This window comes from Pelobates fuscus, chromosome 6, assembly GCF_036172605.1.
Source record: "Pelobates fuscus isolate aPelFus1 chromosome 6, aPelFus1.pri, whole genome shotgun sequence".
In the NCBI taxonomy this organism is placed as follows: domain Eukaryota; kingdom Metazoa; phylum Chordata; class Amphibia; order Anura; family Pelobatidae; genus Pelobates; species Pelobates fuscus.
The window spans coordinates 147638302-147651780 of NC_086322.1; the positions used below are offsets into that span (position 1 = coordinate 147638302).

The 13479-nt window shown below is 40.0% G+C and overlaps 1 protein-coding gene across 11 annotated transcripts in view; it reads left to right on the forward strand.

The window, feature by feature from the left end:
* Positions 1-13479, forward strand: part of BLTP1 (bridge-like lipid transfer protein family member 1) — a 261114-nt gene that overhangs the window by 154622 nt on the left and 93013 nt on the right. For all 11 annotated transcript variants that reach the window (XM_063458398.1, XM_063458399.1, XM_063458403.1 and 8 more), the window contains exons 32-33: positions 3489-3632; positions 7255-7382. In XM_063458398.1, the coding sequence (XP_063314468.1) occupies positions 3489-3632; positions 7255-7382 (272 nt within the window). The remainder of the gene's footprint in view (positions 1-3488; positions 3633-7254; positions 7383-13479) is intronic.

The window sequence follows — 13479 nt, forward strand, 5'->3', positions numbered from 1 at the left end:
TAAGCCTTCAATACTACACATTTTTGACGGCGCCAGGAGCAAGTGAAACAGGTGTCTCTTACAGCAAACACATGGATTACTGCTCCCTACTTGACTAAAGCAGCACTGTCATGGCCGAATCCAGTTTTTCTAACCCCCCTCCCGACTCCACTTCATCTAATTGTCCCCCTATTCACCCCCAAATGCCCATAAGCCCCCCATATTACCTATTTTTTAATCTTCATTTTGTGCCTGGACCTAGGTCCTGGGCACCGCCATCTTTGTGTGGGTAGATGAAGTCCCTGTGGGACACGTCATCTGCCCACACTTGATAACGCTGTGAAATTCCCACGCATGCCAGTTAAACACTTGGGCATTCGCTATGGGATTTTGTCCATTTATTTATCAGAAAGACAAATGAATATAAATTTCAGATGAACAAACAAGCACCAAATATCAGTGTTTGTTAGTTTGTTCAGTTTAGTACAAGGAGGGAGCTACCAGCACACCGCTCCCTCCATGTAAAATGTAAAAATAAAAGCGGCAGGGAGCAGTGCTCCCCGCCACTTCCTAAGCCCCCTCCATGTCTTCCCTCACTCTGTGGGGATCAATATTAGCATATGGGAGACCCGAATGCCACTACTCACTGTGCCGTGAGTAGGGGCATGTCTACTAAACAGTAAGCAGCCTGTGGCTTCTCACTGTTGTAAAAAAAAAAAAGCCACCTACTGTCCTTCCCTACCATACTCCCACCCATGGGCGAAGGGTGGGGGCCCTAAATGAAAATGGGGAGGGACCTATTCTTATCCCCCTGGGCCCCACTTGTGAGCGGCGGGTGGGGGCCCTTAAATTAGCGGGAGGTGACCTATTGTCCTGCCCCCACCAATGGGCAACAGGTGGGGGATAAGTGTAAAAATGTCCAGGTGACTAGGGGTCCCCAAGCTCCTAGTCACCCTCCCACCCAAAAAAATTAAATAAGCCCTACCTACTCCCCTCACCCCAGAGTGTTATGAGTCAAATTACACAGCATGGGAAAATTCCAAAGAAGTTTCCCACACTGTGCAAAATCACTCAGAGCACTATGAGAGTCAGAGTGCTGTCATGGGTAAATGCAGAGACTTACCTGTCAGATCTGTGAAGATGGGCTACTTTTTCAGCATCTGGATTATTTTTTTCCCGTCGGATTTCTTTTTGCGCTCTGTTTTTTTCCTTCATTTGATAAGTTCTACGGGTATTATGGTTTTTTATTTGGCCTTTTTTGGAGCTGAAAAAAGGTTTTAGAAAAAAAGAAGACATCAAATGGTAAGTATTTTTATTTATTTATTTGCAGGTATTTAGTTTTATTGTCTCCCCCCTCACTATTTTTAGAGTGAGGGGGGAAGGTAGGGCTAATTAATTTTTTTTTTTTGGGGGGCCATGGGTGGGAGCCGGGGGGGAGCATTGGAATATTTAGGACCCCCACCCACCGCTCATGGGTAGGGGCCGGGGGGGAAGGACAATAGGTCCCCCGACCCCCCATTTTCATTTAGGGCCCCCACTGGCCGCTCATGGGACACAATTCCCTCCCTCCCCCACTAGTTAATAGATGCCCCACCATGGGGCCATTTATTGGGTGGGGGAGGGGTTTACAACAGTGAGCATCCACAGGCAGGAATGGTGAGAATTGTGCGAAATTGCTCTGACCACAGGAAATGGAGCACACTTTGCTCCTCCACTGGTCATAACTGATCAGGCGTAGGAAAAATACACAAGACAAAGTATTCCCTACTTTGTCTTATGTTTAAAAGAAAACTAGATCAGATAGGAAGAAACGGAGAACAGATCCTGATAGAGGGAGAGAAGCAATTAAAAAAAGATAAGTTCGGCATGACAGTGCCGCTACAAGTTGGGTTAGGATACACTTCAATTTCTAAATGGTATTTCCCCCCCCCCCCCCCCCCCCATAAAGTTTTCCATGAGGACAAGGGAGGTAGAAATCTGCCTAAGACAAGATGCATTTGTTTCCATCAATACATTTTCCAATAAAACTATTTTTTTTTTTTTTTTAAACTGTATTTATTGTAGCTCTTAAATGTGTTGCAAAGGTTTTATAACCATTGCATTTTAGCGATTAATAATATACACTTGCTGTGAATCTTAATTGGCTGTACAGTTATGAGCTTGTGACTCTCTGTTACCAATTTGCATTTTGCTGAATTGTAATGAATGTGTGTTCCCATAAAAAGTGATTGTATTTCCCAGAAAAATATCTTTGTATTTTCATTCAAGAAAAAAAAGAACTTAGCATTGCTATTTCTGCTTACAGAAATCACTTTCTTATCAGTATGAAAAATGGAGCTCTATGCTTGACTTCCAGGGAATCTATAATGTATGTGCTGAGCATATGAAAGTCTTTGTTGCACAGAGAACAGCAATAAAAAATATTAAAATGGGTATCATGTGTTTTTTGTATTTACTTGCATGATAAAGTTATTTGTCTATATCTTGCCTAAAGGGTAGTATTTTTCAACTACTAGTTGGCAAATATAGGTATTTCTTAATGACTAAAAAGGGATTGTGCAAAAGTGCTATTTAGCAAGTGCTATTTTTCTGTAACAACAGCTGCTACAACACGACCGTACTCTAAAAAGCTAGCTGAGCATCATGGGAAATGTAGTCCAGAAACAATTTATGGTGTGATGGTTAGCCATCACTGATTGTAGTGCAACACTTATGAGGCCAAATATAGTAAAATGTTCTGGAGCGCTTTTGTTCCAAACACACAAATATAGTAAAATGTAATGCAGCACTAAATTTTATTGTATAGGTATTTATTAACCATATGGGATTCTCTTACGGATTTCAATATAATGTGATTGATATTTAACAGTCTTAGTTATTTTTTTCTCACTTAAAAAAAAACTAAACTAAAACTTAATGGGATGTAGGAAGTTGGTCAGCTTTCAGGTTGGACGTAGCTTACCTCTTAACACTGCAAGTTATGAAAAGGGGGAGTGGGATGGGGTATGGCAAACCCATGAAAGAGATGTGGTGAAAATTGTCTGTGTCAGCTTTGGACACTTGCATGCTGAGCTGACATACCATTTGCCAGACAAGCCAAGCAGGCCTGCACATGCGCTGAGCACTGTGGATGTGATCCCACAAGGGCAAAAATGCATATTTTCACACAGCTAAAGATACTTTGATTGAAGCATTAGCCCTGCACTTCTTTGCGCTTTTTCTAATGTGCCTAGAAACAAGACCCCACAGATAAAAACAGTGTTACGTGGGTGTTAAATCATAATTGTTATTGTGAAATGGGCATTGGTAGAATACAAGACAAAGAGAGCTGAAAAAAGTTAATCAGGAAGGAAAGCTCATAAAATAAATACATCAAAGTTAACATGCATGCTTTATTTTTTTTTAAATAGCACAATGTATAGAGCAAATTGAAAGTATTTTTATTATGTTGCATTATTAAAAGATGGAAATACACGTCTATATAAAGTTATTTTGTGTTTCTTTTATAGGCTTCTAAGCAGGATAATAAATTATCCAAGCCAGAAAATCCTGTTACTGGAGGCACAAACACAGGACAGACTCAAACTAAGCCTGTGCTAAAACAGGATAATGTGAAAATAAAAGGGCTTCAAGCTAATGTTACAGTGCCCAAGGTAATATATGACGTGACTCTACAGTGTTACTCTAATACCATTCTTTACTGCTTGTGTGTTTACCAAATATCCTTTATCTATCTAAAGATATACAGATTTGTGACTTTAAAAACCGCACATAATTAAAGTAATGAAGATTAAAATAAAACAAAAATTATAAAACAGTTCTACCATTGATTGATGAATGAAAGTAAGATATATCATTTCAATGTATGTGTGTATCTATATGTATAAATCAACCTTACATTTCTCTATCAAATTCATGTGTTGCAGTTAAAAACAAACTATGTTATCAGTCTGTAATAAATAATAATTAAAAAAAAGTTAATACATCTTAAAGGGTCACTCCAGGCACCCAGACCACTTCTGCCCATTGGAGTGGTCTGGGTGCCAACTCCCATCACCCTTAACCCTGCAAGTGTAATTATTGCAGTTTTCATGAACTGCAATAATTACCTTGCAGGGTTAAGTCCTCTTCTGGCTTCTTAGAACACGAAAAGTGTTTTAAATGATGCTGGACGTCTTCACGCTATGCATGAGGACCTCCAGCGTCGCCGAAATCCCCATAGGAAAGCATTGAATAATGCTTTCCCCATGCGCATTAGGTCTCCCCTGCCGGCTGACAGGACGATTAAAGGAACACTGTAGCGTTACGAATACAAACCTGTATACCTAATGCAATAGTGCCTTATTTGCAGGTTTGTTTTAAGTCCTCCCACACCTGTTTTCATTAGGGGGGAAAGGGTTTTACTTACTTTTATTCCAGCGCCAGGACTCCATCGGCGCTGCCACCTGCTCTGGCTCTCGAGCCGAAGGCCAGTCCAGTGCACCTCATAGAGTAGCATTGGAAACAGATGCGCGTGTGCGCAAAACCAAATGCCTCCTTTAGAAAAGCATTGAATTCAATGCTTTCGTATAAGATTCCACATCACTTGACAGAGTTTTACTTTGCAGGATTAAAATTAAAGGACCACAACACCTAGTCCACTTTGTTGAAGTGAAATGGTCTGGGTGATTTTAGCAATCCTTTAACCCCTTAAGGACACATGACGTGTGTGACATGTCATGATTCCCTTTTATTCCAGAAGTTTGGTCCTTAAGGGGTTAAATTTGGGAGAATTTCCTTCTTAGGTTAGTGTTGTAATTTTAACTCCAGCAAGTTAAATGTTAGGTTATGTTTACATTATTTAAGTTACAGTTAGTGTAATGTCTGTTTTTTATTATTCCTCCCCCCCCCCCCCCCCCCCCCAAAAATAAAAAAACACCCTCTGTACTCCCATAATACACCTGTACTCCATGGTATTGATTAGTTTTCTCTGAGTTGTAGTCTGTCTCCCAGTCCTTTACTGTACAAAGAATATTAATTTGGTGCATTATTGAGTGAGAGCGCCACCCAGTGGAATGATTTATTTGTATTTATAATATTATAATTTTATTATTATAGAAATGTATGGTTTGTTGTTTTTATTTTTGTTTTTTTAAATTTATATATGTGTCCAAAACATTTACAAAATGAGAAGTTTAATAAAAAAAATCTTAAAAAATGAATAAAATCTTAGAAGAAGGATGTAACACACAAAGGACACATTTCTTTTTGTATGAGAAAGCAAAAGCTGTAGGATAAGAGAGTAGGTGATTAATTGGTTTTATTTATTAATGCTAATGTGTCTGGCCACAATGCATAGGAGAACAACAGCAGAATTAAAGTGTTATCTTATTTACGGTTCAGGGATTAATGGAGAGGTAGATCTTAAAATTTGTTTTATAAAATAATACCATTGATTGATGAATGAAAGTAAGATATATCATTTCAATTAATATCAGTGTCAGCAAGATTCGAAATAATTGAAATAAATGAGAGGTGTGAAAAATGGGAGATGTAAGAGCAACATGCAACATTCGTTTTGAAATACATAAAATGCATAATGTTTTTTCTAAACGTTGGCATGGCAGCATTGTTAATACACAATAAGGTAGTGTTCAAGCATATATTTAAAGGGACACTATAGTCACCAGAACAACAGCTTATTGGATTTGTTATGGTGAGTAGAATCATTACCTTCAGGCTTTTTGCTGTGTTTTCATTACAGCCTGGTGATAATTTCACTGGCAACTCCTCAGATAGCTGTTAGAGATCCTTCCTGGGTCATGGCTGCCTAAAATGCATCCAAACATTCAGTGTCTCCTCCCTCTGCATGCAGACACTGAACTTTCCTCATAGAGATTCATTGATTCAATTCATCTCTATGAGGAGATGCTGATTGGCCAGGGCTGTGTTTAATTTTTACTGGCTCTGCCCCTGATCTGCCTCTTTGTTAGTCTCAGCCAATCCTATGGGGAAGCATTGTGATTTGGATCAGGCTACCACTTCTGATGATGTCAGCAGGCTGCTTGTTTTTCTGAGTCTAACAGCATGCAGCATGCTTCAGGCTTGAATACAGTAAGATTTTTGCTATATTTAGGGAGGCATGAGGGGCCAGGTGGGGCTAGATGGTGGTTTTAACGCTATAGGGTCAGGAATACAGGTTTGTGTTCCTGCCCCTACAGTGATCCTCTAACAAAAGCAGAAATACTCATAATATCTGTGGTACCTGTGTAGCTATGTGTTAATCCAGTGTTAAAGGAGAACTGTCACTTCACAGAATTTTTCATATTATAGTTTTCTGTTTAACAAATATGTATTAATGAGATCTGAAACAAATAAATGCAGAAATCCACAACATTGTGTTTTCTGCTATCTTCCATGTCAGTCATTTTTGTAACCGCTAATGTTTCCTGTCCTTGAACATTGTAGGTGTAGGAGGACAAACCGAAACATTGAAACAGAAACAATGTACCTGGCAAAGCGGCAGGGTGGCATTCACAGAGACCCTGTAAATTCTTTTCACATCCTGGAGTTCCCTATCAAACTGGGGTCAGGCTCAGACTCCAGGCTGCTTGGCTGCTGGGATTTAAATAGATGTGTGCAGCTCTCACTTTGAGTGCTTCATGCAGCTAATCTGTCAGTCTAGGTCCACTAAATATGGCCCCAGCTGACAGAGGGGAGCCCCATGTATCGACTGATGGTTCCCCGTGGGGTGTGCAGGGATTTAACAATGCTCACAACAAAAGGTTATGATCAGTGTTGGGCAGCTGGCAAAGTCCAGCACTGAACACAACGGCAAGGGGCATACACAGAGTTACCGTCAAGACTTTTTCAGATCTTTTGGATCTTCCTCTGAGTTTTGGCATCCTGAGAATCAAGGCAACCAAGCTCCATTTCTCAGCTAATGTGATGTCAAATGATTTAAATGGCTGTATGCAGCACTTACTTTAAGCACTGCATAAAGCTCATCTGTCATTCTGGATCCACTAAATAATGCTATTTTTTTACAGAAGTGAAAATGGGTTTCCGTGGCGTGAGCAGGGATTTCTCTGTTAGATGCCTGCGTTGAGAGTTAAGGAATCAACATTTTCTCTTCTGCTTTACTAAACAGATTGACTGTAAACAAAACAGATTGACAGGTTACAAATAATAAATGACCCAATACATGATCTAAAGAGAGCATAGATTTCTGCAAACGCTTAACAATATTAATGCCTATTTGTATTGACTGGTTAATTATATGATTTCTTTTTCTAGGTGAATTTGTGTCTGTTGCAAGCATCTGTGGAGGGAACTTCTAACAACTCTTTAAATAAAAGTGTGACCCATGTCTCTTTAATTGCGCTTTGCTTTGATAGAATTGCAACTCAAGTCCGTATGAATAGGTAAGACAGTAATTTGCCCATGCTCTTTCCAGCCATTTAACATTACTTACAAGTTTTATGCTTTGAACAGATGAGCTGATCTAGATGTATTGGCTGGCCTCAATATAGTATTTGTTTTAAAGGGACACTATAGTCACCAAAGCAACTCTAGCTTAATTAAGGGGAATAAATCATGCCTTTGCAGCCTAACTGCTCAATTCTCTGTCGTTTAGGAGTTAAATCACATTTTGTTTCTGTTTATGCAGCCCTAGCCACACCTTTCCTGGATGTGACTGACACAGCCAGTGGGAGAAAATAGTTTCATTTTCAATTAGAAGTTAACTTGCTTTAGAAGTTTTTATCTCCTGCTCTGTGAATTGAAGTTTATTCAAACATAGGAGGCTTTTGCAAAGTCTAGAAGCTATAAACAGTGGAGGAGATAAGAAATGATCCATTAAACAGACTGTGCAATAAAGAAAGTATAAAGATTGTCTCACTTTTAGGAACTCAGTGTGAGTTCCATATGCAGGAACATGTGCCTAGGGCTGCACAAACAAAGTGATTTAACTCCTAAATGGCAGATAATTGAGCAGTGAGATTGCAGGGGCATGATCACCAAAACTGCATCGTTAAGCTAATTGATGGCTATAGTGTTCCTTTAACTTTGAATGTGTCTAGATCCTGCTGGTTTAGTGATAACTAAAGGACCAGTGGTGGAATAATTCCAATATAACAAAAGATATTTTAAAGATACTGTATTAAAATGAAATGTCACAAACATAGAGCTTGGTTGCTTCTTCTAAGTGTTGCTTCTAAGTGTCTGTGGTTGGAGATATTCTGGGGAGTTTTACAGAAGCTTCAACTGTCTAAGAGTTGTGCTAAGAGTTTTCTTTTTTACTGTTACAGGTAAGATTCATCTGTAGGAAAAGGTTACTGATTGCACAAGGTTTGATTTCCTGTTGGTAATTATAAGGCATTTGATTGGATTAGGTAGCTACTTGCTATTGATTGCTGTGTAAATCAGCTATTAACACTAGCTATAGTGTTAAACATTCACTAGGAATGTTTAACACCTGGGTAGGCCTCTGCTTATTAAACTGGAGGTAATCTGAGGTATTCAGGAGGATAAATAAAAAGTTAAGATTCGTTTGATTTAAATAATTGATCTCATTGGAATGGCAGACTTAGTTCAGTGTAATAGTTGCTATGCATTTGTTTCGCGTTCCACTTTTTGGAGGTTTAGTTGTTGTCTAATCTGTAGACAGTTCTCTATCTTGAGGCAGGAGATTGTATTTTTGAAATCTGAGATTTGTAAATTATCTGGTAAACAAACTCAGGCTGGAACTGCTGCAAAGCCACTGCCACAGAGACATACTAGGAATGGCAGATGGATTACTGTAGGATCTGGTCGACTTAGAGTTGTGGATAAAAGGCATATTGCACAGTCTGTTGTTCTACATAATTCATTTTCTGCACTTTCAGAGTGTAGTGGTGTCCTGGAGAGAGGCACTGAGGCTAGTGGTGTCCTGGAGAGAGGCACTGAGGCTAGTGGTGTTGTGCAGAGAGGCACTGAGGCTAGTGGTGTTGTGCAGAGAGGCACTGAGGCTAGTGGTGTTGTGCAGAGAGGCACTGAGGCTAGTGGTGTTGTGCAGAGAGGCACTGAGGCTAGTGGTGTTGTGCAGAGAGGCACTGAGGCTAGTGGTGTTGTGCAGAGAGGCACTGAGGCTAGTGGTGTTGTGCAGAGAGGCACTGAGGCTAGTGGTGTTGTGCAGAGAGGCACTGAGGCTAGTGGTGTTGTGCAGAGAGGCACTGAGGCTAGTGGTGTTGTGCAGAGAGGCACTGAGGCTAGTGGTGTTGTGCAGAGAGGCACTGAGGCTAGTGGTGTTGTGCAGAGAGGCACTGAGGCTAGTGGTGTTGTGCAGAGAGGCACTGAGGCTAGTGGTGTTGTGCAGAGAGGCACTGAGGCTAGTGGTGTTGTGCAGAGAGGCACTGAGGCTAGTGGTGTTGTGCAGAGAGGCACTGAGGCTAGTGGTGTTGTGGAGAGAGGCACTGAGGCTAGTGGTGTTGTGCAGAGAGGCTTGAAGACTATGATGAGGCCTAATAGAAAGCAGTTGTTGTTGGGGGATTCCATCATAAGAGGTGTGGAGATGGACAATGGTGGTCTTGTGAGGTGTCTTCCCGGAGCTACTGCTCACAGAGACAGGAGACGTATCTGTAATATTGTTAAGCAAGCAAAGCAGGAAGGGGAATTGGATGTACTTGTCCGTTTAGGGACAAATGACTTGGCTTGCAATGAGGTTTCAGAGGTTAAGGAAGTTTTTAGTGTTTTTGCCAATGATATACGGCAGGTTGCTTCCACACTGTCATTCTCTGAAGTTCTGCCTGTGCATAACACTCAGAATGACAGGCGGATGCGTATTAGGGACTTTAACTTGTGGCTTGGTGAATGGTGTCGGGAGCAAGGATTTGGCTTTATTGCTCATGGTAGCTCTGTTTGGAATGGAAATAAACTGTACAAAAAAGATGGTTTGCATCTTTCTCAAAAGGGAACAAATGTTCTCAGTGAGCAGTTCAGAGGTTTTGCTAAGATGTATTTAAACTAGGATGGGGGGGCAAAAGGGTGATAAAACATCAATCCAATTGTCCCCCAAAACAAGGACAGAAGGTGCCTGTAGCAAGTGTGTTAAAAAATGATAAGCTTAGAGTCATGTCTACAAATGCTCGCAGTTTAGGGAATAAGATCCATGAACTTGTGGCAATAATGGCAACTGATAGTGTAGATTTAGTCGCTGTTACTGAGACATGGTATAATGAAAAAAATGACTGGGACATAGCAATACCAGGGTACTCTTTATATAGAAAAGACAGGGAAGGCAAGAAAGGGGGAGGGGTGGCCCTGTATGTGAAGGATAGCATAAAATCTAGCCTAATAAAGGTTAGTGAGACGAACATAGTCCATTTGGGTTACGTTAGAATTTGGTAATCACACAGTAGTTCGTGTAGGTGTGATTTATAGGCCCCCAGGACAAATTGAAGAGTTAGATAATCTACTAGTTGAAGAAATAGCTAAAATGACAATGAAGGGGGAAGTTATCACCATGGGTGACTTTAATCTTCCTGATGTGAATTGGAAAACAAAAATAGCTACTTGTGCCAGAAGCACACATATTCTAAACTCCCTACTGGGACTGTCTCTAAAACAAGTCGTTGAGGAGCCAACTCGTAAAGAGGCCATACTAGATTTAGTGTTAACAAATGGAGATTTGGTATCAGATATTACTGTAGGTGAAAGTTTAGGATCCAGTGATCATCAGTCAGTGTGGTTTAATATAAGAACAGTGACTGAGTCACACCACACAAAAACAAAAGTTTTAGACTTTAGAAAAACAGACTTTTCTAAAATTAGAATATGTGTAAAGGAGTCATTATCAGACTGGAGCAATTTAAATGGAGTCCAAAATAAATGGGATTACTTAAAAGCTGCACTACTGAAGGCAACAGAAAATTGCATTAGGCTTGTCAGTAAAAGCAAAAAATTCAAGAAACCACTGTGGTACTCCGCAGATGTGGCCAAAATAGTAAAAAACAAAAAGTTAGCATTTAGTAATTATAAAAAAACCCAGATTGAGGAAGACAGAACGACCTATAAGATTAGGCAGAAAGAGGCTAAGCAAGTTATAAGAGCTTCCAAATCACACACAGAAGAGAAAATAGCACAGTCAGTAAAAAAGGGGGACAAAACTTTTTAGATACATAAATGAGAAAAGAAAAGTAAAACAAGGATTAGTTAGATTAAAAACAAAAGAAGGAAGGTATGTAGATGAGGATAAAGGTCTAGCTGACTGCCTCAATGAATATTTTTGTTCGGTATTTACAGCTGAAAATGAAGGAAAGGGACCTCTGTTAAAAAAAAGGATAAATGAGTCATTTATTACACGTGAGTTTACAGAGGAAGAGGTTCTATTTCAACTGTCAAAAGTAAAGACAAATAAGTCAATGGGACCTGATGGAATACACCCAAAGCTATTAAAAGAGCTTAGTGGTGTACTAGCAAAACCATTAACAGATTTATTTAACCAATCATTGTTAACAGGAGTAGTCCCAGAAGATTGGAAGTTAGCGAATGTTGTGCCCATTCACAAGAAAGGTAATAGGGAGGAGTCGGGCAACTATAGGCCAGTAAGCCTTACTTCAGTAGTGGGGAAAGTGATGGAAACCATGTTAAAGGATAGGATTGTTGAACATCTAAAAACACATGGATTTCAAGATCAGAGACAACATGGGTTTACTTCAGGGAGATCATGCCAAACTAATCTTATTGATTTTTTTGATTGGGTAACTAAAATTATAGATCAGGGTGGTGCAGTAGACATTGCTTACCTAGATTTCAGTAAGGCTTTTGACACTGTTGCACATAGAAGGCTTATCAATAAACTGCAATCTTTGAGTTTGGATTCCAATATTGTTGAATGGGTAAGGCAGTGGCTGAGTGACAGGCAACAGAGGGTTGTAGTCAATGGAGTATATTCGAAGCTTGGGCTTGTCACCAGTGGGGTACCTCAGGGATCTGTACTTGGACCCATTCTCTTTTATATTTTTATATATCTCTTTGATATTGCAGAAGGTCTTGATGGTAAGGTGTGTCTTTTTGCGGATGATACTAAGATATGTAACAGGGTTGATGTTCCAGGAGGGATAAGCCAAATGGCAAATGATTTAGGTAAACTAGAAAAATGGTCAGAGTTGTGGCAACTGACATTTAATGTGGATAAGTGCAAGATAATGCATCTTGGACGTAAAAACCCAAGGGCAGAATACAGAATATTTGATAGAGTCCTAACCTCAACATCTGAGGAAAGGGATTTAGGGGTGATTATTTCTGAGGACTTAAAAGTAGGCAGACAATGTAATAGAGCAGCAGGAAATGCTAGCAGAATGCTTGGTTGTATAGGGAGAGGTATTAGCAGTAGAAAGAGGGAAGTGCTCATGCCATTGTACAGAACACTGGTGAGACCTCACTTGGAGTACTGTTATGGTACTTTTTAGCAGTAAACCAAAATGTTTAAATGTCTATCTGTTCCTGTCCGAATTAATAAAATAAATTGCGTATATACGCTGAAGTAATTAAGTCTGACACACAAGGTTCAGGTTAAAACAACTTCGAGAAAATTTATTGGCAAGTGATTAAAAAGCGGACGCGCAGGTCCTTTTAAGAGACATTTTACGTCATCATTGATTATTAGAATATCAGCAAATAAACATCATTAATTGGATTAATTGTTAAGTGTCGTGATTAGTGTCCTCCTATCAATATTATTAATTGGTTCAAACAACTAAGTGGTTAGTCCCGTGCCCACCCACCAAGAGGTGGGATTGTTCTGGACACGGGTGGGGGACAAGGGGTCTTGAGCGTCATTTTACACGGTCGGTGATCTCAGGCCTCGTGGCCAGGTGCAAGGTCTCTTATGAATAGAACATTTCATTACTACTGTGTTCTCATGGCCTTCAAACTATACTATGTTGCAAATCTAAGGAAAAGTCAGCAATTCCTGTGTTAATCATGTCTTTATAGAAAATACAGTCTTTGTTCTATTGTATTAGATGTGCTGGGAAATTCTGTCATGTAAGGTAGTTTTAAAATGAACAAGTTAGGTTATGAGGACAAAATGGAGGATTGAAGAAGTCGGGTTAGGAGGACAAAATGGAGGATTGTCACAGTATAAAGTTAAAATGGAGTTAGTGCAATAATTGAATACAAGTGCAATAAGGTTTTTTAAATAATCCCACATCAGTCCCCCCTATGAAATGTTAGATTCTAAGAGATAAAACTTTATTAAGTTAGTACCAGGAAGACGTGTTAACCCAAAGGCACTGGAACCCCGTGCCCGCTAGCTAGGTGTTAATGCAAAGTGCAAGGCTGTCCCTAGTTCTGACCCTGATAGGCTAACTCATCCGTCAGTATGGCTCTCGAACACTTCACACCCATGGGTATCCCATGGCAGCTAATCCACCACTTCTCCAACACGGTGTCTTTACCATTCACTGACAGATGCTGTCCCTAAGTTAGTCCCTTCCTAGAATTCCTGCACTTTATCAACAAAAGGGATTGTTTGCAGCG